Genomic DNA, 24,495 nt, shown 5'->3' on the forward strand with positions numbered 1-24,495 from the left:
GATACCATATTTTTCAAGCCTGCCAATATGTCTCAAAAACATTTAATTAGGTTGGAAAAGTCTTTTCTTGTTTCCTAGATAAACCAAGGGACATAAATGCTATGAGTCCTGACATTCTTCATGTAGCATAACTGAAGACCATGCCTGATTGAGACAATTTGTTAGATTCTAGTTGCTGAGAAAGTCAGTTTTGGTTCACACCGTTTTAAAAACTTAGTTGTATTGAAAGATCTGTTTGTTCTGCTGTTGACATCTAACATTCTCCTAAGGTCAGTCAAGGTAAAATCATGATGACAGAAGTGAGCATTGTTGTAGCATTGTTAAATGCCAGCTATCAAATATAAACATAGAATATGCATAGCTACAGTTCCTTATACTTGAGTGCATTTTTTGAATTGATATCCTCTTTGTATATTTATTTACAGAAAATGTTACTTACTTGGCCCCTTGGCAACATTTCAAGGTCGAAGGAACTTCTCTAACATACACTGGTAGTAGCTTCATGAAGCTTTTAATGGAAAGTAGTCTTGAATGTGTCACCTACAATACTTGCTTTCGCTGTGAAGCAATTGCTTATTTTATTTTAAGGTTCAGTTATTTTCTAGGACTGTCGTGTCATATTCATATCACATTTAGATGGTGGGGGAGTTGGAACAGGGAAAGAAACCTAAATGCTAAAAAAAAAAAAAAGATAGTGACTTCCCAAAGCGAACATGTTGATGAATGTTGTATAGTGAAGTGTTTTTAGCCAAAAAGATTTCAGAAGATAATTAACCTTGATGTTTTCCATAAAAATGATATTCTGATCTGCACATTGGGAAATATTTCATAGGACAAGGTAAATATATAATATATTTAGAGATAGCAAGTACTCTGAAGTGGTGCTCTTCTTCAGAACAAATATTCAACATGTTTTCAGTTAATCCAGCATGTTTTGACTAGAAAATATAATATGCAGAATTTGTGCATATATATTCTTTTTATCTGAAGTACAAATAAAGTAAAATAGTAAATTGGAACAGGAAGATGGGTTCTCTCTCTGACTGAGAGACGTGACCGACCTAAAGTCTCTCATTCAGCTCTATAATTGAACAGAGGTTGAATCTGAGTTTTTTTCTCACTCAAATCCTATATATTAAACATTACACAATGCTGGCATTGCAGTGCAATTAATATTTATTGATATACTGCCTTGAACATGGAGATCACATTTAGCTCTTGTGATTCATTACCACTGGTAGAACTATCTTCATGAATTTGTCTTTTCCCCTCTTTACATCCATTGAAGACAGCAGCTGTCATTATATATTTGTATAGCAAATTCCTCCATAAGTTTTAGACTGAGTAAAACATTAATGCACAAGGCTACCTACTTTTGGCCTTTTTATTTCTCCTTTGTACATTATTGTATAATGATGTGTGGAAGCTCAATCTTTTGTAAGCACCTACACAAGTGATAGAACATGTAAAGGTTTTGTGGGAAAATTGTGTTTCAAATTATATGACCAATAATATATTTTTTTCGGCAGGCTAATTAATTCAAGCTTAAGACACAGGCTGTAACTCAGGAGAAGAAGACATGCTGTGCATATAAAAGGTCAAAATCAGAAAGAATTCAGAAAGATTCTTGTATGAAATCTTCTGTCAGCTAATATATACAGTTAGCTACAGATAGTTAGATGGACACTTGGTCTCATTCAGAGCTGTATAGGCACTGTAAAGCAAGGACCTGAGGTATAGAATTATTATTTGCTTGTAAGTGGACTAAATTCTATATTTTAATGATTTTTAGGTGAAGGTGATGGTGAAATTTGCCCATCACAAGAAGCACACAACACATCGGAATCTATGTCGTTTCTGAAGGTAGATTCACGAAAAAAGCAGATCACACTTTATGATCCATCTACAAGTGGCTGTAATGCAAGTCACCGAAGAGGAGCTGTGGCTGTCCCAAAGATGTTTGCTTTCGATGCAGTGTTCCCCCAGGATGCTTCCCAGGTACCAAAGCTGAGCATATAAGCTGATAATTTGAATTGCTGCCATGGCATTTAATTCTGGTGATAGAGTTCTTTACAGTATTTTTTCCCTTTGAATTAGTTGGTTTAATTACTGGGAAGGCATGCTAATTAATAGTCAGTTTGCAAGGCCTCACGCTGTTTAATTTAGCCCAGATGTGAAATTAAGAAGCAATATCTGTAGAGGTAATTCTGTTCAGTGATTATATTCCTACTATCTTTCTTGTGTGGTTTAAAGCAACATATACATACAACTTGTGACTTCCATAGTATCCCATTTTAGTGTTAGTTGTAGCATAGTATTTATAAGTTTGGGCTTATCTGTATCATTATGAGAGAACATCAATATTTTGTTATTGTAGAAGGATGGAATAAAACGAATAGTGTAGGTTTTTTTGAAGTATGTTGACTTCAGTTTCCATAACCCCTAGCCTAGGACTGTCAAACTCGTGGCCCGTGGGCCAGATGTTTCATGCACTGGCTATGCCCAGGCCTAGTTTAGCAAAGTGGGAAAAATCCTGATACTCATGTGATGCTGCCATGATGATGTGAGTTTGACAGCTCTTCCCTAGCCCATAGGAACTGTGAAAATCAAGAATGCTGCAATGATTTTCATATTGTTTTTGAGAAAACATAAACACATGTCTCTTTGAGAAAGTATGTTATGGCCAATTGTCCTCCCTAAAAAAAGGTTGCCTATCATTTCCAATTTTGAGATGAGGTACAACTGTGGAACAATGGCCCATATTTAAAACAGACTCTCCCTGCAGTCTTATGCATGTGCTTTGGAAGAATTATACTGCATATCCATACCAAAAAAGGCCTTAGAAGATGTCCTGGGACCCTTCATTAGAAGGATTTTCTAATGGATTTTGTAGGATTTTCACAATAAACAAGTTAGTGTCCCATTGGAGATAATTGGAAGATTGAAATAACCTGTTCTTGAAAGTAGAACTGGCAGGTTTTTTGCTTTCTCTATCAACATAGTCCAATTCATGGAAATTAAAACAAAGAAGGAACAGAATTAGGAACTGTTCTCCTTCAACCACTGTGAAAAACCTATCTCCCATTCTTCCTTTGTACTTTTTCTTGCTCTGACTGAGAAATAATTCACTGTTCTCCATAATTCTTGCCATTCCTTCTTCCTATACTAAAATGTACTAAAATGGTTACAACGAAACCAGCTATGCATTTTTCCACATATATAAGTGCCAAATATATCATGAACTTGCTGTCTGATATTCATCTACATGTAAATGGACATTGGATCCCCTGCTTCTTTCCTCTCCTCCTCCCCCCAATTCTGATGGCATGGTCAATGGAAGGACCTGGAGCATACCTTCTGTGTTAGTTCTGGTGGGTTAAGCAGAAGCAATGGGAGAAGTCTGCATTAACATTGCATAACCTTAATTAAGCTTTTGGTGGCATGGCATCTTGCATAATCCTAGACTGCTTGATTAGAATATAGTACAGTATATTGTGGAAACTCAGAAATAGTTAGTTCAGTAATACAATTAAGTCTGGTATGTAAATGTATCTTGTCAGCTTATCTGGTTAGATGAATATTCCACTAGCATTTTATATTGCTATGGTAGAGACATGGGGTCAGGTGTCAATAGGTTTTATGGCTCCCTTTACTTTCTGTTGTAGCATGAATTTCCTTGCATTTTTCAAGTAGCCTTGATTTTGGTTAAGAATTAGAGCTGGCTATCATTTGAGTGTAGTATAAAATTAACAAATCTATGTTTTCTGCTTGATTAAAATTTGAAATGTGGCCCTTACCCTGATTTGCACATTGTTTTTATGAGTTGAGATAGTTAACATTTATTACAATATATATCTGAAATGAGGAACTAAAGTTAGTTATGTGGAATTCGGTTAACCTTAAATTTATAGTATATTAGTGATTTAACCGTTGCTGTAATTATGGTTGTCAGTGAAGCATAGGTTTAGCTCAGGAGCTGGTGTTTGTCTGAAGAGAACCAGGCCAAATACATATGGTATAGCAGACGGTTGCTGTCCTGAATGGCTCCCTGGCCAGTAAGAAAACATAAAGCTGGCAGGAGATGACACATGAATCTGAAACTCAAAAGGAGTAACAGAACATGTGTGTGTAATTTAGATTTCCTGTATGGTTTCATTACATTTGATGAAAAGAAATCTGTTTTCTCCCCATTGAACAGCATTTCTCTTTCTTTCTCCAGCACACAGACGAGACTTAAAAGCATGTCCTTTGTATCTGTGTGTTTTCCAGAGATGGGTTTGTTATCATTAAGATTAAAACAGAAAAGTTCCAATTTTTTTTTTCATTTGGGATGAAATGAAATGCATTTGTGTGTGGGTGCTTCCTTCTCCTAAGCATCCTTAGCAGTGCATGGTCTTTGCTATAGTGGTGAATGTCTGTAGCTCAGGTATAGGATGAAGGTAAAAGGTTCATTCTGTCACTTGACACACCCACACCTAAGCCCCATGTAAACAGAATACTCACACTGACATCCCCTAATATTATCTAGCCTGGTAATAAACATTTGGAAACCAACCCACAAGCTCTGAGAATGAACCTTTACCCTCAGTACGTAGTCTGCTAGTATTAAAAAAAATATGGATGATGAGACATTATATTAATTCTGTGTCTGTTGGTTAGCATTTCCTTTGCAACTGAGTTCATGGAATTGACATGCCATGGCACCCTTTTTAGTGGAGTAGGAAATCATTTTGGGCTTATGTAATAGGATTTAATTAGAAAAAAATGGAATATAGACACTAGAATAGTGTGACTAATGCTGTGAAATGTGCAACTACATTGTTTTAAGAACCATTTTCATGTAAAAATAACAATACAATGCATCCTAGTCCATGCTTATTAACTGACTTCCAACTTCCTTACTAGGCTGAAGTATGCTCTGGAACAGTAGCAGAAGTAATCCAGTCTGTCGTGAATGGTGCAGATGGTTGCATCTTTTGCTTTGGCCATGTCAAGCTTGGTGAGCTCCCAAATTCATTACAGTTAATTACTATGTCAACCTGGTAATTACATGCTGTCAGCTCTTGGAACAATAACTTGGACTACATGAATAGATTACAATTTCTTTTTAATTAGTTATGCAAACTTCTTCTGCTTTATTTCTACACTGGGACTTTAAGTTCTGTGCATTCTTTCTTGTCTTCCTTTTTTAAAAAAAATGGGTAAAAGGTAAAAAGTAGGTATGGGCATCTATCAGGTTCTTTGGAGGCAGTTTTATTTTCAGGGAAAAGTGTGACATAATTCAAACAGAGCAAAGAGCTTGCAGAAATTAATTGGTTACAAAGTGACAAAGAATGGAAAAAATTAATTAAGTACCATTGAATTAATAATGAAATATGTAAAAGCTACTGTATTTGTTCTCTCCCCTTGTCAATAAGGTGTGTACCATTGGTTATAATCTGAAGGCTTGTGTGAAGAGGGTATTTTGTTTCTATAAACGTGATGTTATCTACTTAAAGTCCATTTTTACTCCTCAGTTAGAAAATCACCATCGATTGCTGGAATTGTCATATATGAAAAATTCAACTTCAGAATTGAATAAATATTTCCAAACATCTTAAGATGAAATCCTAGCTTTTTGGATAACTGTAAGAAGTGAACCAAGATAGGGGACAAGTTGTAAAATATTACTCTGGCAATGTGGGGAGGAATATCTATCTTGAGGCTCCAATACAAATTCAAAGCGTTTGAGTGGCGGAAATCAAATGCCATTTAAGTGCTGTGCTGCATTAATAGAAGTATAATTCTAGGATCAATAATCCATTGGTCTTATTTATGTTACATTGGTCAAACCCTGAATATTGTGCAGTTGTGGATAACATATTGTAGGAAAGACCTTGACAAACTGGTGTCCAGAGGAGAACAACCAATAGGAAGAGCTGAAGAAAAATTTACCAGTAGTTATTGGAGAATTTGAATATATTTAGCCTGCAGAAGAGAAGACTAATTGGAGGGGCTTTACTAATGGATTCCTTGAACAGGGGCTTGGATTAGAAGATCTCCAGTTGTTTTCCAGTCCTTGCATTCTGTGATTCTATGAGATCTACTCCTAATTATTCTCACTGATTAGGTCCCAAATGAGGGCTAGAGAGCCTTGGATTCACCACAAGACCCCAGAAATAGATGTGTCATCAGCCTAAGATGACAAGTATTACCAGTAACTAGGACCGTGATGGCGAACTATGGCACACGTGCCACAGGTGGCATACAGAGCCCTCTCTGCATGCACGTGAACTGTCACCTCAGCTCTGCTACGCATGTGCACACGGCTCTTACCGGCCATCTGGTTTTCGGGTCTCTGCCACACATGCAGCATATGAAGGGGGAGAGCGGATGTATGAGGGACGGCGGGGCATGTGGGGGTTCATGCATGCATGTGCAGGGGCAGGAGTGTGGGGTGCGTGTATCCACAGGGGCACTGCATGCGCATTGCATTAAGGGGGCATGTGCACTTTCAGCACTCCTTGCCAAAAAGATTAGCCATCACTTAAAAAATGCAATGCCCCTTCCCCACAAGATTTGTGAGTGAAGAATTAATTTGCTTTTCCTTGAAATATCAGGAATTGTGAGTGATTCTTCAGTGGAATATTTAGAGGAGGGTGGCTGCAGTAAGGACAGTAGCCATTTGACTGCCTGAACAGATGAGGCAGCCTTCCCCCCCTCCATTTCTTTTTGTAGTCTGAAGAAAGACAAGAGCCATTCTCTGCATTGGGAGGATTCACAGTAGATGTGGGTGTGGCTAGTGGCTTCATTCCTTTCACATTCATGTCCCATTGTTTCTTCCTTTCTCCTCCTTTTACCAGAAAGTCAGCTCTTCCAGAAGTTCATCTACTTATTAATTACTCATAAATCAATCCAGGTGAATCCTTTCAAAACATAAAGAGCAAAACAGATTCTTGCCAAAATGAGAGAACAGGAGAATCCTCCTTCTACTGAATAAGAAAACTCTGATAATCCCACACTTCCTGACACTGCAACTGAAGTCACTGTGCTTAGCGGTCCAATTACATTTCCATTGCTTTCCATTTTAGGCAAATCCTACACAATGTTTGGAGAAGATAACTCCACCCAAAGCCTTGGCATCGTACCTTGTGCTATCTCATGGCTCTTCAAGTAATCAATGAGCGCAAAGAGAAGACTGGGACTCGTTTCTCAATTCGAGTATCTGCTGTGGAGATCAGCGGCAAAGATGAAAACCTTAAGGATTTGTTAGCTGAAGTAGCCACCGGCAGTCTTCAAGATGGACAATCCCCAGGGGTCTACCTACGAGAGGATCCAATATGTGGAACACAGGTATAAGATCTCAGGACAGGTGGGAAGCCTGGCTAATTCTTTTTCTTGACATTTGGTTTTTTTCATCTTGAAATGCTTTCATCTGTCAACAATTACAATATATATACACTGTATATATATAATCTCCAGTCCCACAGTGTACATATTAGTTTATTTTAGCACCCTTGTGGCTTCTTCCTCTGGTTCAGGAAGCAGGGATCATTCACTCCTTCTTAATTAGTTGTTTTCTTGTTTATATTCCAGCTTCAGAATCAAAGTGAATTGAGGGCCCCAACAGCAGAGAAAGCAGCTTTTTTCCTCGATGCAGCGCTGGCTGCCAGGAGTACTAGCAAACCAGAATGTGATGAAGAAGATCGGAGGAATTCACACATGTTTTTCACATTTCATATATATCAGTATCGTATGGAGAAGAGTGGCAAAGGAGGAAGTATGTAGATTTGGCTCAAAATCTCTTTCTTCTTGCATTGATTTTTGAAAAGAAGTGCAATTGATTTTTAGCAACATTGAAGCTGATTGTATTAGCCAAGAAAGCTTTAAAATGGATTGCTTTTTGGAATATCTAATTTGAAAACCTAGCATGCAGTACTTTACCTTTTGCTCCAAGCAATCAGGTCAAGGTTCCCTCTCCCAATCCTGTTTTAAAAAAATTCTTGTGGTAGTTTGGTATAATAAATGGTCTTATAAAATAATAGCATAAGTTTATTTAAGGAGCTTCATGTCTGAGTAGGCAGTTGAATTCAGGATCTTTTTGGTTCTATTGTTACCCTTTTAATCAATCGTGGTCAGTGGACAACTAGATAGAAAGCTATGTGAATTATAATACACATACCTTTGTGTGTGTTAAAAAGTCCAGTTGCTAACGCATTGGGATTTTAAATGTAAATAGAAATGTGTGCTTCTTACACAAGTGGAGAGATATTTCTGCAAGAGATGATTGCTAGATGTTGATAGCTGTAGGTAGACAGATACAGGTAGCCCTTGATTTATAACTTCAATTGAGCCCAACATTTCTGTTCTAAGCAAGGCAGTTGTTAAGTTTTGGCCCATTTTATGACTTTTCTTGCCGCAGTTGTTAAGTGAATCACATGTTGGTTAAGTGAACCCAGCTTTCACCTTTGACTTTGCTTTTTATGAAGCTGGCTAGGAAATTTACAAATGATGGTTACATGATCCCAGAACAGTGCAGTTGTCATAAATACATACCAGTTGCCCAAGTACCTGAATTTTGATCACATGATCATAGGGATGCTGCAACAGTCATGTGAAAAATGGCTAAAAGTCACTTTTTTCAATGTCATTGTAACTTGGAATGGTCATTAAACAGATGATTTTAAGTCAAAGATTACCTGTAGTTACTTCTTCCTGACCAGTGGAATTTTAGGAAATATTACCCAGTTTTCTCAATGTCCTTTGCAAGGTTTCTTATTCCTTTGTCATCCGAAGTTGACTACTGCTTCTTGCCTGTATGTAGAAATGTTAAAAGAATTAAGTTCAGTGATGAGATCTGCACAGTTAAAAATAACATTTGAATTCAAGAAATGCTTTCCTAATGTTGTGCTGATTTCATTGGTTTGGTTTTAAAACTCCTACCCTAAATCATAAAGTTATGGTTTAAGTGAATATATGTTCACTTGCTTAAATATAGACACACACAGGAATATTTTTGTTCACATTTATTTGATCCTAAAATATGGTCAGAATTAAGCAACTATTAGTTCACAAATTAATAAGAGTTTCAAAGGATTCTTGGTGAATTGTTAGACATTATTATTGGTTTGCTTGATTTTGTCCATCATGCAGTCATTTAATAGGCAATAGTGCTTATCTTCTGTTTCCATCAGAATTTTATTTCTTTCCATTTTATTTTGATCAGTGTCAGGTGGACGCAGCCGTTTACATCTCATCGACCTGGGAAGCTGTGAAAAAGTGCTAAGCAAAAGTCGGGATGGAGGAAATTCCTTCTGCCTCTCTCTGTCTGCGTTGGGCAGTGTCATTCTGGCCTTAATTAATGGTGCCAAACATGTGCCATACAAGTAAGTAACAGAGTCATGTCTTTAGAGTCTTAGCATTTATTTTGTAGATATGGCAAATGATGCCTTGCAATTTTTGCTTCGTTTTTCTCCTATGAGCACACAAAAATGATTTAACTATTTCCTTCAGTTATTTGATTAGAAAAAAATGATTATTTTTTTAAAAAATCAGAAGGCTAATGAACAGAATCCTCTATTTTCCTTAGTGCAATGATAATAGTCTAAACCAGTGTTTCTCAACCTTGGCGACTTTAAGTCCTGTGGACTTCAACTCCCAGAATTCCCCAGCCAGCTATGCTATGCTGGCTGGGGGATTCTGGGAGTTGAAGTTCACAGGACTTAAAGTCGCCAAGGTGAGAAACACTGGTCTAAACTGAACCTCAAGCTCAATTTTTTGTTTTGTAGAATTAGAATTATTTGCCTGTTCCTTTTTAAAAAAAAAAAATCACAAAATTTCATTTGTACCTGAGATTTTATTTTATTAGTAAACCTGTTGTGATGACTTAGAAATAGACTGCTTGGAAAAATGATGGTAAGAAATGAAAATATTTCAAACCACTGGTTATACCTCTGCATGCTTTATAGGGATAACAAATTGACAATGCTGCTAAGAGAATCACTTGGGAACATCAACTGCAGAACAACCATGCTAGCCCACATATCGGATTCTCCAGGAAGTTATGCGGACAGTCTCATGACACTTCATCTTGCCTCTCGTATACATAGGATGAGGAAGAAGAAATCCAAGGTTGGTTTGCACAGGATAATAAATATTTTATAGTTTGGAAAGAACTTTGTTAACTTTCATTCATTGCAGTGAGGACTGTAGCATACCTTTACTGTTAATTTTTTTGCTAGCTTTTGACCTAGACATGTATCAGAGCAGGGGTGGGATTGAAAATTTTTAGCAACTGGTTCTCTGCCCGGTTGCTGGGTGGCTATGGGGGGCATGGCCTAGTCAGCTTCCTGCACCAAAGCATGGGGGGCATTTTGCCCTCCCTAGGTTCTGGAGGCTTTTCTCGAGCCCCAGGGAGGGCGAAAATGGCCTCACCCAGGGTCTGGAGGCCAGAAACGGGTCTGTTTCTGGACTTCCAATAGGCCCATTTTTTGCCCTTCCCAGGCTCCAGAGGCTTTCTCTGAGCCTCCTGGAGGGCGAAAACGGCCTCTGCTATGCTCCGGAGTCTGGAAACAGGACTGTTTCTGGACTTCTGGTACTTCCGAGAGGCCCATTTTTACCCTCCCAGAGCCTCCACTTACCTGGCATTCAAAATGGGTTGTGTGGAGACTCCTGGGATGTGTGGGGAGGGATGGGCTGGTTCAGCCAGTCCTTACAACTACTGGTTCAGCAAACCAGATTGGAATTAGCATCCGGTTTGCCCAAACTGGTTCTAACTGACTGAATCCCACCCCTTTATTAGAGATAATATTTGGCAGAAGTATTACTAAAGTCATGATCATAAACGTTCATTAATCATTATCTTTATTATTTGCTATGATGCAGCTCAAATTGTTATTTTAAAGTATAACAAATTGGAGACGCTAGTTTGGACTATTTCATTAGATGCAGCCCTAAGGTCAGTTCTTGAAAGGTAGGAACAGAGAAGCAAATCAGATAATTAGGAGATAATGGTGATTTAATTTGAGCAAGTCACTATTATTGGAGTTCCCATTTCCGGCTGGTACAAACTGATGAATGATGTATAATCATACTAAAAAAAACCAGTTTTATCAAGTTCAGTAAAATTCTTCACACCAAATATTCAGATATCGATAATAGCAGGAAGTAAGTAATATCTGCATTGACTTCTGGACAGTGATATGCATTTCAAGTAACAGCTGATGATTGCCCCGTCCTGACCTAATTACATGATATTTTTCAGACCTTATTTAGTATTTGGAATACAGGCCAATTCAAGTTTTAAGTTTGACTCATGTTTTGATTCATTGCTAAGGATCATTTGGAATAATGACTAAATATTCAACATTCAGTAACTAAATATTTCCCTTTATTATCTGTCTCTCTGAGTTTTTTCTACGAGAGTGAATGCATTGTTCTGAAATTGGCTTAGGGTTTTAAGCCAAGTATATATGATTTCTGAAATCCAATATTAATGGCTTGGTTTGCACAATACAGTTTCTCCTTGCTTATCAAGAGTTTACTCAATGGCCATTGTGAGATATGGTAGCATTGAAAAAAGAGACTTGTAACCTTGCCTCAAAGTTGTGGCTGTCACAGTGTCCCTGTAGTCATGTGATCATGATTTTATCACTTGACAACCAACAGTATTTACAGTCACAGCATCCTGTGGTCATATGACCATCATTTGTGACATTCAGATCTAGCTTCCAACAAAGTCAGTGGGGAAGCCAGCAATAAGTTGTAAGTCACAAACACATGACATTGCAGTTAATCAGCATTGTGTTGATTCACTTAACAGCAGCCAGAAATGATATCATAAGTTGAGCACAATCATATGATATTTCACTTTATGACTGCATTGCTTCGCACTCCACTTGTGATTGATAAATGGGGATTGCCTGTAGTCTGAACTTATTCGTAGTCTCTCATTGCTGGAATGAATTGCACATCGACTTCAGATATTCCTGATCATATAACAATACAGTCATATTGTGAAATGTGGACTGAAACCAAGATATTGTACTCATTAAAGCAATCATACTATATGAAAACCTATATCCAATGCAAAATATTGCATACTTGGCCATTCAATCAGTTTTCCTTCATGGTGATTGTGCCATTTAATTGCCACATCATTCTTTTATTTTTTTTTGCCTTTTGAAAATTGGAAGTTACCACTAAAATGTATCATAAGTGCCTTTTAGCAGTTAGACTTATATACCGCTTCATAGGGCTTTCAGCCCTCTCTAAGCGGTTTACAGAGTCAGCATATTGCCCCCAACAACAATCCGGGTCCTCATTTTACCCACCTCGGAAGGATGGAAGGCTGAGTCAACCCTGAGCCGGTGAGATTTGAACAGCCGAACTGCAGAACTGCAGTCAGCTGAAGTAGCCTGCAGTGCTGCATTTAACCACTGCGCCACCTTGGCTCTTCTTTTGTTGGAATGATTCCAATAGATATCAAAAACTATTCTGTAGGACATGAAAAAGTGACTCATAATTTGTCTTCTTGTGAATACATTTAATATTAAAAATCCTTCTCTCTTATTTATGTTTTTACAACCAGCAGTATGCATCCAGCTCATCTGGAGGAGAAAGTTCTTGCGAAGAAGGCCACGTACGACGACCTCCTCATCTCAGACCATTTCATCCAAGGACTATAGCTCTCGATCCTGACATTCCTGTATTGAATCTTTCTAGTGAACATGATTATTCCTCAAGCAGTGAGCAGTCCTGTGACACTGTTATCTATGTAGGTTCCAATGGTACTGCTTTGTCAGACAGAGAGCTGACAGATAATGAAGGCCCTCCAGAATTTGTCCCCATAATCCCTTCTTTGAACAAAAAAAGAAGCAAGGACAATTGTGGTCTTCCAAAAAGCTCTGACAAAGATCACTTTAAGTGTAACACCTTTGCAGAATTGCAGGAAAGATTGGAGTGTATTGATGGAAGTGAGGAACCTGTCAAGTTTCCTGTTGGAGAGATTGCTGCTTTAGCTTCCAATAGCACAGTACCCATGCCTACAGAAAATGGGCAATCTAAATCCAAACCATCTTCTCCTATTGGAGGCTTTAAAAAACCATTTTCACAAGAAACAGGAACTCCAAAAAAGGGACAAAGCATTTATTTCCAGCACAACATCACTTGCCCTGAAAAGAAGGCATCTCCTTTAAACACAGAACATGCCAAATTGCAATCAAAACCTGAAAGCAAGAGAGTAGATTTCAGTGGGAATAATGAAGTAGTGGTTGATTCCTGTCAAGTATCAACAAGTCATTGTGCTAAGACTCATGAATCAAGTCAAGCTGATGCTGAAATGGTTGTGAAAGAAAAAACTTCTTATATGAAGAGACCGTTGCCCAGCCCTGCTCCTCCACCACCTCAGCAGCAGGAATGTCTAGTGACAAGCAAACAAGCATATCTAAAGGTGGATCACAACAATTCCATCAGGACCCCACCTGTGGGAATGAGTAAACAAGGGACTAGTGAAACTGAACATAACACCATCGCTAATGACCCAGAACAGCAGGCAGATGGTATTGAAGTACATAGATTTCGATCATCTTTCCGAGGCCCGTGCTTTGACAGGGATATACTGACAACAACAGTGACTTTGCAGAAGCCTGTGGAACTCAATGGTGAAGATGAGCTTGTCTTTACAGTGGTTGAGGAGTTATCTATCAGTGGTATTATGGACAATGGAAGACCCTCTAGCATCATCAGCTTTAACAGTGACTGCTCTCTTCAGGCTCTTGCCTCTGGTTCTAGGCCAGTTAGTATCATCAGCAGTATAAATGATGAGTTTGATGCTTATACCTCTCAGGCAAGTACAACAGGTGTCAACATTGATATTGTTGTACCATTTTCTGAAGAACCCTTCACTAGTAGCAGCAGACGTTCCTCGATCAGCTCATGGCTAAGTGAAGTCAGTATCTGTACAATTGGAAGTGAAGGAGCCCATCCCAGTGATGGTTTTCTTATGCAACCCTTGTATGACTATCACAAGTCTCAGGAACCTTTAACTTTGGGTTCTCCTAATATCTCTGCTCCCTTGAAAACTACCTTGAATGATAGCGGCTTTTGCTTTTCAGAATTGGAGAGTGAGAGCATGAATTCAAGCAAAACAGCCTCAGGAGTCAATAGAAGCCTTCAAAACTATGACTTAACCAAAGTGTGTCAGATTGGAAGTACTCTTTGCATCACTGATCAGGCCACAAAAGTTAAGCTTTCTAATTCTCAAAACACTCCAGTGATTGAAACTATACACTCCAGTCTTCCCCGAAGAACAAAAGCTACCTCATCTCTGACTCATAATAATACTCTATGTGATAAAGAACTGCAAAAGCCACATGTGATGTTTGACGATCCCTGGTTGGTTCGCACAGACAATCGTCTGGAAACTAATACCACAGATATGTTACCTTCAAATTCTCAGGCATTTTGTACACAGAAGCAGCCACCAAGATCTACCCAACAATTTGGTAGCACAACTAAAGCTTTAAAATCCCAGACATTAGTTGCCTGTTCACAAAGGGTGGTAGACGGTTGTGAAATGAGCTGCAAGTCTTCTAGTGGAGTTGCTAAAAAATCTGAAGCTTTCCCTAAAATTCCACAGCTTAAAAGAGGAGCCACCACACTGGGAGTAGTTCCTGTGTCACACAGCAGTGGTGCTTTTACAGAAGGTATGCACAGAGGGAATTCTGAGGCTGCTTTTGCCATTGGGAGCCTGAAAAAGAAGAATGCACAGCAAAAGATGAGTATGTTACCCAGGTCAAATGGCATAATACCTCCAGCACCTCCCGTTCGTAAATCCAGCCTTGAGCAAAAAAATGGAGGGGCCAAAGCTGTAGGATTAGAAGCTAGTAGGGCTGCTGCAGTCAAACATGATGATGATATTGATTCACGACTGAGAACTGGGTTATGTACTACTGAAAATGCCAGTAGCAAATATAGCCTCCGAGGAGACCATTCCTTGCCAAAAGCAACTTCAAGTTTAAAGGCCAAGGCATCAAAAAGTGAAGGTGTCCATTGTTATGGGAGCCACACATCCCTTGAGAGATGTGACAGCTTGCTATCTGTGGGAGGAAAAACTAATCTGAATAAGGAAAATGGTGGTGGCAGCCTTAGCAATGGCAGGAATGGCCGGCTAGTCCCCAGACTGGGAGTTCCTCCTGATACTTCTGGCCTGACCTCTCCTCCATCGTGCTCCATGTCTGTATCTTGCAAAAATAGTCAAATGAAAAGTGCTACCAGTCAGAAAACTGCGATTGGTGGGAATAAGAGCCGTAGCCTTTCAGCGAGTGGATCCAAGTCTCTGAGCTCCTCTGTGAAGTCTTTGGCTCAGTCTGCTGGGAAGAACTCTAGCATTCCTTTGAGTGGGAAAACAGCTCCAAAGTCCACGCAAGGCATGAATAATAAACCTGGCCGAGGAACAATTATGGGAACTAAGCAGGCCATTAGGGCGGCCAATAGTCGTGTGAATGAGCTAGCCTCAGGAAGCTCAGGCAAGATGAGCCATTTCCGGGGTTCGACAGACTCCGATAGTGGCAATGACAGTGGAATAAATCTAAGTGACGAGAAGTCACAGGTCCAGATGCTGCCATCTCCATACAGTAAGATAACTGCGCCAAGGAGACCTCAGCGCTACAGCAGTGGGCACGGGAGTGATAACAGTAGTGTCTTAAGTGGGGAACTACCACCTGCAATGGGTAGGACAGCTCTTTTTTACCACAGTGGTGGCAGCAGTGGCTATGAAAGCATGATCCGTGACAGCGAAGCCACCGGCAGTGCTTCTTCAGCGCATGATTCCATGAGCGAAAGTGGGATGTCATCACCAAGTCGCATGAGAAGTTTGAAATCCCCAAAGAAAAGATCAGCAGGTAAAAATACAATAACTACAAAAACCTGGTCTTAGAATTTCTGTTGATTTGTGTCTGCAGCAGGTCTATCACAACCTTAAACCATGAATACCACAATCTTAAATTAGTGAATAAGGTAGTTGAGAAAATGCCATCATAGTAGTCCTTGAAACTGAAGGCATGTTCAGACCTGACAGATTTTTAATTTGTAAGTAGCACCTGAGCTTTAGCCTAAGAGGCAAATGATCAATCTGCATGGCTTAATGAAAGAGGCAGATCCTCAATACTACATTTTTGATTAATAAATTCTGTCACTGAACTCCCTAAATACATGTTAACTAGTAATGGCTATTTGGAACCAGTTGTTTTATTATGGGACAGGTGTGACTGCTGCTCCATGGGGATGCTAGCAGATTTTACTCTGTTTCATACAAATTACATGGGAGAGGTTGAAGTTTTCAAGGGCAGCTTATGTTTCCCTGAAGAAAAGGTAAAAAAGAATACAATTTCTCAACCTTCCCATGTAATTCTTTATTCTAGTACTTTTGGGGAAGTTTCCATGAAAAAGACCAGGCAGTTACTTTAAAATAGATACTGTCTAATGTTATAATAGCTCCCATCTTATCCATAAATATTATATTATCTGATGTTAGATTCATCTGAATAGCTGCAAATGAACAGGGTATGAAGCAAGATGGACAGTTGTGTATATGTGTATGTATGTATCTGTTTATACACACACAGACACAATGCTCATGAAGAGTATGAATAAGGGCATGTTGATGTATGATAATAAAAAGGATTGTGAATGGATGTGTTGAATATGGCATGGATGGCTTTGTCTAGTCTATATTTAGCTCAGTTAAGCCAACTGCCATCATGGGCTACCAGATTACCATAACCCACAGAAGACAACACAACCCACAGAATACAAAAAGAGTCTCAACCAGGTTTTGAAAAGATATGTTTATTTGAAGGTGTTATTGTATAATTCTAGCAGATACTCATACAAAACTCTGATTGACAGGTTCCCAAATGAAAATTATGAGCACATAAAGGAATTTGGAAAAAGTGTGCTAAAATGTCTGATTAATGGAACTAATAATCTATAAAGCTAAGAATCAACTGAAATTAGAAATAGATTGGAGATTTACCAATCAGCATAATAATTCCAGAAAAAGCGCCTTTTCGCTGAAGAACTTATTATCATGTCCTTCAACTTTTTAAAAATTGATTTCTCTTAAGTTTGAGAAAAGAAAGTGGTAGGGAGGAAGAAAGAGAAGAATCAACTGACAATTCTAGCTACTGGGAATAATATAGTTTAGTTTCCTAAACTTTAGGAAAAAGAGGAGACCAGAGTAGCTGCCTGCCTATACAATAGCCCAGCTTCCCTTCTTAGGCAAGATCTAAGAAAGAGCAGAGTTCCCAGAGGTTTTGTTCTCTTCAACAGCTAGACTTTTCTTGAGTATCTAGACCAGGGGTGTCAAATTCAATTTCATTGAGGGCCACATCAGAGTTGTGTTGGACTTCAGGGGTGGGCGTGGCCAGAATGGGCATGACTAGCATGTCACTTGTGTTAGGGGGGTGTCTGTGGTGGCCTGAGCATTCTGCCAGCAAAAACAGGTTCCCAAGCTCTGTTTTTGGCTGCAACGGCCTCCTGCAACCCTCTGCCAGCGAAAACAGAACTTAGGAGGGCTGCATGCAGCCCTTGCAAGTTCTGTTTTTACTGGCTGAGGCACTGCGGGCCAATCCTTCACTATTTCTAGGGCAGCCCTATGGGCCCGATCTAAACACCCCATGGGCTGGATCCAGCCTCCGGGCCTTGCATTTGACACCCCTGATCTAGACCTTTAAAAATTTTCCCAACTTACTGAAGTCTCAGGCTTATTAACTCTGCATAGAATTCTCCATCAAGATGGCATGGAATGTCCATTTGCCAATGTGACATCTCTTTACGGGAGAGGGTCGGGGTATTGCGGTCGTGACAGGGAGGGGCAGATACGGCGGGGACTCTAGGGCAGGCCATTACCGGGGAAGGAGGGTTCGCTACATCACAGAGATCCCTCCTTCCGGCCCTAGGAGTCCCACTCCAAGACCAGATGGTGTAAGTAATCAGGACCCTGGTCTCAGGCTGTTGTCGCTAAATGCCAGGTCTGTTGTACATAAAGCACCTCTCGTCCGGGACTTAATTTTAGACGAGAGGGCAGACCTGGCATGTATTACTGAGACCTGGCTGGGCCCAGAGGGAGGAGTCCCCCTTGTAGAACTGTGCCCAGAAGGATTTCAGGTGCTGCATCAGCCGAGAGCCCAGAGAAGGGGTGGGGGTGTGGCCGTTGTTATCCGGGAGTCGTTAGTTCCTCGTAGGGTCCCTGCTCCGGAGATTGTCGGGTGTGAGTCTTTGCTGTTAAAGTTGGACCTCAAGGGTCAAGTGGGTTTGCTGCTAACGTACCTGCCTCCCAACAGCGTTGCAGCAGCCCTCCCCTCGCTCCTCGAGTCAGTAGCCGAGCTGGCAGTTGAGTTCCCTAGGTTGATGGTCCTGGGGGACTTTAATTTGCCGACGCTCGGTGAAAACTCGGATGGGGCGCAGGAGTTCATGGCTTCCATGACAGCCATGGGCTTGACTCAAGTAATCCGAGGCCCAACCCACTCGGCGGGACACATGCTTGACCTTGTATTTCTCTCGGAGCAGTGGATGTGTGATCTTGGTCTGAGGGGGAGTGACATCATACCCCTGTCGTGGTCAGACCATTGCCTACTGAGGCTCGACTTCCGGAGGCCAAACCCCCACTGTAGGGAGGAGGAACCGACCAGGTGGTTCCGCCCCAGGCGTCTTATGGAGCCAGTAAGGTTCCAGACAGAGCTTGGGGTTATTCCTGATACTTTCACCCACAGTCCGGCAGAGACTCTGGCTGCTGCGTGGCACTCGGCAGCGTCAGAGGCCCTCGACCGGATTGCGCCACTGCGGCCCCTCCGAGGCGGCGGATCCCGGAGACCACCTTGGTTCACCGAGGAGCTCCGGGAGATGAAGCGCCGGAGGAGATGCCTGGAGCACCGCTGGAGGTCCGATAAGTCCGCATCGAACCGAGCAATGGTAACCACCTGCACCAGGGAATATACTAGGGCACTTAGGGCAGCTAAAAGATCACATATAGCCTCCCTGGTTGCGTCCGCTGAGTCCCGCCCAGCTGCCCTGTTTAGGATAACCCGCTCCCTGCTGAACAAAAGGGAGGCGGGGGAACCCTTGCAGGGCAGAGCTGAAGAATATGCCCAATTCTTAGCGGACAAAATTGCTCGGTTTCGGACGGACTTGGACTCCACATCTGCAGTTCCAGCCGAGACTCAGGGGGACCAAGTACAACAGCTCTGGGTTGAGTTTCAGGAGGTTACCCCCGGGGATGTGGACAAGGCCATGAGAGCTGTGAGTTCCTCCACCTGTGCTTTGGATCCGTGTCCCTCATGGCTGGTTTCCAACTGTAGTGAGGTGACACGAGGCTGGATCCAGGCGGTTGTAACCGCCTCCCTTCGGGAGGGGAACTTCCCCGCCGCACTGAAGGCGGCGGTGGTGAGACCCCTCCTGAAGAAGCCATCTCTTGATCCAGCTGTCCTTAATAACTACCGCCCGGTCTCCAACCTCCCCTTCCTGGGGAAGGTTGTTGAGAAGGTGGTGGCCTTCCAGCTCCAACGGTCCTTGGAGGAAGCAGACTACCTAGACCCCTTCCAGTCAGGCTTCAGACCCGGTTACAGCACTGAAACCGCCTTGGTCGCATTGATGGATGATCTCTGGAGAGCCAGAGATGAAGGACATCCCTCCATCCTGGTCCTCCTTGACCTCTCAGCGGCTTTCGATACCATCGACCATGGTATCCTTCTGCGAAGACTGCGGGAGGTGGGAGTGGGAGGCACCGTGTTACGGTGGTTCTCCTCCTACCTCTCGGACAGGTCGCAGTCGGTGTTAGTGGGAGGGCAGAGATCGTCCCCAAGGCCCCTGAAATATGGGGTGCCGCAGGGTTCGGTCTTATCCCCCCTACTATTTAACATTTACATGAAACCGCTGGGAGAGATCATCCGTAGGCACGGGATTAGATACCATCAATATGCGGACGATACTCAATTGTATCTGTCCGCCCCGTGCCAAATCAATGAAGCGGTTGCCGTGATGGACCGGGGGCTCGAAGCCGTCATGGACTGGATGAGGATTAACAAGCTTGTGCTCAACCCAGAAAAGACCGAGTGGCTGTTGTGTTTTCCTCCCAAAAATTCGGCCACTAATCCAACACTCAGGCTGGGGGGTCAAATTCTACACCCCTCAGAGAGGGTTCGCAACTTGGGAGTCCTCCTGGATTCACAGCTGTCATTCGACCATCATATAGCGGCTGTGACCAGGGGGGCATTCGCCCAGGTACGCCTGGTGCGCCAGTTGCGACCCTACCTGAACCGGGAGGCCCTCACAACAGTCACTCGGGCCCTCGTGATTTCTAGGCTGGAATACTGCAATGTGCTCTACATGGGGCTGCCCTTGAAGAGCATCCGGCGACTTCAGCTAGTGCAGAACGCAGCCGCGCGAGTGATTGCGGGTGCACCCCGATTCACCCGCATTACACCTATCCTCCGCGAGCTGCGCTGGCTACCTGTCGATCTCCGGATGCGCTTCAAGGTGCTATTGACCACCCATAAAGCCCTACATGGCAGTGGATCTGGATACTTGAGAGACCGCCTTCTGCCAATTACCTCCCTACGGCCTATAAGATCTCATAGGTTAGGCCTCCTCCGCATCCCATCGGCCAGCCAATGTCGGCTGGCAACCACAAGGAGGAGGGCCTTCTCAGTAGCGGCCCCGACCCTTTGGAACGAGCTCCCCGTAGAGATTCGTACCCTCTCCACCGTCCAGGCCTTCCGCACAGCCTTGAAGAACTGGCTCGCCCGTCAGGCCTGGGGATAAGGACCATTACCCCGCCCGAATGTTGTATGCATGTTGTGTATCATTTTTATTATGTGTTGTTGTCTTAGTACTGTATTGTATTGTATTCCCCTCTCCCTGGTTTCTGTGAGCCGCCCTGAGTCCCCTCAGGGAAAAGGGCGGCCTACAAATAAAATCAATTCAATTCAATTCAATTCAATTTACCCTAAAGGATGCTGTATTAATCCTGGGAGAAATAAACAAAACTTAGACTATCAAATGAAAAGTCCTGTGAATATTGTTAAACTACTGTCACAAATGTCAGAGGGAAAACACCACTTTTTAAAATATAAGTCTGAAATCTACCATCCCTGGTAGGAGAACCTTAAAATTCATTGCCGTGACTTATCCATTAGGGATACAGTCCCAATTTAAAAGCCATAGATGATATTTGGGTACCATTTCCTCACAGGTCTAGGATCTATATATACAAATATATAGAGCTGTGGTAACCAGTTTATTTTACTGTGTGACCTATTGTTTTAAAGACCCAATTTCAGCCTTTTCAGCTGTTCTCTTTTCACAGCACATCAGCTTCCTAAGTCTCTCCTGCAAATCAATATTAACAGCTGTGTAAAGTTGCCCACATATTGAAAGAGTATTATGGCTGATGGATTTGTATTTGGTTTTGCCCCAGGAAATGCTTTATAAGGCATTTCTTTTTAAAATGACACACAGTTCTTTTCTCAATTTGAATAGTCCTCTGCTGATAAATGACAGTTTACCTTTTGGAGTGTTTAGTTGCTTTGCTCCTAATTTAGTCAAATGTTCTAGATTTGGGGAGAAAGAAAATGAATGGTATATTCCTATTGAAAAGTATGTCTGAATTCAGTTGGGCTTAATTCCAAATAAATCAGTACAATTGTATATGCTAATGAACATTTTTTTGAAGCTAGCATAGCCTTAGGGTATGGATAAATGATCATAAAGCAAAAAATCATGACTGCACTGATTTATGACAGCAGTTCTGGTTGCAATTGTTCTGTGATTTCTGCAAAGTTGTTAAGGGCATTGTCATGTGACTGCATCTTGTGACTTCCTGCTGACTTCTCCATTGCTTTGCTTAACATAAGCCAGCAGTGCAGGTTGCAAATGGTGATCATGTGACCATAGGACATTGTGACAGTCATAATTTGGGTGACATAATTTGGCTGGGTGCCAAATGCCTTAATTGTGATCATGTGACCATGGGGATATGGAATGGTTGCAGCTTCGAAGATGGTTGTAGATCTCCTTTTTCAGAGAAGTCAAAGCTTTGAATGATCACTGAATGCGTGATCACTAAAGAGGGCTATCTCTACCAAATGAAATAAAAATATAGCATTGTAAAGACTCAAAATTGTGTTCATGCAATGAACTTAACAATTACAGACTTCACCCATTTTCTCAATTTGCCCAAGAAGCCTGAAGAGCCAAGGTGGCGCAGTGGTTAAAATGCAGCACTGCAGGCTACTGCTAGATCAGCAGGTCAGCGGTTCAAATCTCACCGGCTCAGGGTTGACTCAGCCTTCCATCCTTCCAAGGTGGGTAAAATGAGGACCCAGATTGTTGGGGGCAATATGCTGACTCTCTGTAAACCGCTTAGAGAGGCCTGAAAGGCCTATGAAGCGGTATATAAGTCCACTGCTATTGCTATTGCTATTGCTAAGGGCCTGTTGCTCAGATGAGTTTAAGCTGGTTGTTTCCATGGAAGTGTCCTCAGGGCTTAAATTCTATCACATTATTATGGACCTATGCCATCCGGGTTGGATAAGACATATCAGAGGTGCTATGTGGTTGACTCAAAGTTGTGATTAATAACTCACTGAGGATGGTATGTGTCACTCACCTTGAGGGGGGTAATGGTATACTTCCCTTTTAAGAGCGGACTTTGGATCTAACTGTACAGTCTCCAACTTTCCTTTTTTAGGGAGGTTGTTAAAAGGTTGTAGCTACTCAGCTTCAGATAGCCCTGGATGAAATGTATTTGTCCCCCTTTTAGTCAAGGTTTTGCTTTGAGACATGCTTATGGATGAGGTCTTGGGATTGGGGAGGGGAGAGATGCATCTATCTTACCCCTACTAGACCTGTTAAACACACTAAATTTTTGGTTTTCTTCTGGACCAGCTATGGAAGTGGGATATTTATAGTGGTTCTTCCCCTTCCTCTGTGGCTACTTTTATTTGGTGTTGGTGGGAGGAAGAGATTGAATTCTAGGACGCTGCAATGGTCTTGAATCTCAGGTCTTGAGATTCAGGTTTTGAATCCCTTGCCCTATTTTTCTACATTTACACAAGGCCTCTGGCAGAGGTCATCTAGTGGCATGAGGTGTGGTATCATCAATGTACACATTTACACATCTCTACCTCTGGCCAACCAAGCAGTGCTGTCTTGGGACTGGCTTGGAGGCTGCAGGGATTCAGATGGGGCAGAGCCAACTCTGACTCAACCCTAGCAAGATGGAGTGGCTCTGAATTTTCAGTCTCCTGGTTCTGGTGATGTATCATCTTTACTCTGGCCAGGGAGGCACTCTCCCAAATAGAGCTTGCATGGAACTTTGGGTTCTCCTAAGCTCACATTTCCTGCTGAAGGAGCAAGTCTTCATGCAGCTTTGTCTTGTGTGCCCATTGTGCTCATTCCTGGACCAGGAGGCCTTGCTCAGTCACTGATGCTCTGGTACTTCCCAGTTGGGTTACTGCAATGCCCTCTATATTGATGTGCTTTTGGGGACCATCCAGATATTTTAAGAGGCCCAGAATACAGCAGCACAGCATTCTATGATTTGCCCATATTACATCACAGGTGTGTGATCTGTAATGAAAGCAATTTCAGTTTCCTTCTGGGCGCAATTCAAGGTGGTTGTTATCACATTAAAATCTCTGGATGGCATGGACCCAGTTTATCTGTGGTCATTTCTGGAGCATATCTGTCACTTTTACTAGTCTAATAGGATATGTGTATGCTCTAGGTCTCTTGACGTACTGTAAATGGCACCTAGAAAGCACACCTTTTCTGTGGCAGATCTGACCCTGTGGAACTCTTCCCCTTGAGATTTGGCAGGCCCCCATTTTATTAGCTTTTTCAAAGCCCTTGAAGAGCCAGTTCTCTTCCCAAAAGTGCTGGAATAGGGAGAGGCTGGAGTCTAGTACAATTGAATGTCAGTGTTTGGATTTGTTGTTTTGTGAGCCACATGGATTATAGGGGATCCTTGATTTATGACCATTTGTTCAGTTCAAAGGTTAAATGAATATAGCAATAGCAGTAGATTTATATACCGCTTCATAGGGCTTTCATCCCTCTCTAAGCGGTTTACAGAGAGTCAGCATATTGCCCCCAACAATCCGGGTCCTCATTTTACCCACCTCGGAAGGATGGAAGGCTGAGTCAACCCTGAGCCGGTGAGATTTGAACCGCTGAACTGCTGATCTAGCAGTAGCCTGCAGTGCTGCATTTAACCACTGCGCCACCTCGGCTCTTTAATGAAGAGGACTTAGGATGAGGCCTCAGAGTTCTGGTATTGCCGTTTCCCTAGAGTCATGTGATCATGATCGCCCACCTTCCCTGCCAGCTTCTCACAAGCAAACTCAATGGGGAGACCAGTTGGAAGCTGGAAATCATGGTTGGATGAGATTTTTGCTTAACAACCTGAACAGTCCTTTAACAATAGCAATCAAGACTACAATTGTAAATCAGCTTGGT

At 41.9% G+C, this 24,495-nt stretch overlaps 1 protein-coding gene across 1 annotated transcript in view; it reads left to right on the forward strand.

Moving 5' to 3' along the window:
• LOC116506263 (kinesin-like protein KIF26A) overlaps positions 1–24,495 on the forward strand; it is a 57,507-nt gene that overhangs the window by 27,090 nt on the left and 5,922 nt on the right. The window contains 9 exon segments of the mRNA XM_032213914.1: positions 1,793–1,805; positions 1,808–1,998; positions 4,906–4,999; positions 7,071–7,151; positions 7,154–7,332; positions 7,576–7,759; positions 9,206–9,365; positions 9,948–10,110; positions 12,569–15,881. Coding sequence (XP_032069805.1) covers positions 1,793–1,805; positions 1,808–1,998; positions 4,906–4,999; positions 7,071–7,151; positions 7,154–7,332; positions 7,576–7,759; positions 9,206–9,365; positions 9,948–10,110; positions 12,569–15,881 — 4,378 coding nt within the window.

Source organism: Thamnophis elegans, chromosome 1, assembly GCF_009769535.1.
Source record: "Thamnophis elegans isolate rThaEle1 chromosome 1, rThaEle1.pri, whole genome shotgun sequence".
Taxonomy (NCBI): domain Eukaryota; kingdom Metazoa; phylum Chordata; class Lepidosauria; order Squamata; family Colubridae; genus Thamnophis; species Thamnophis elegans.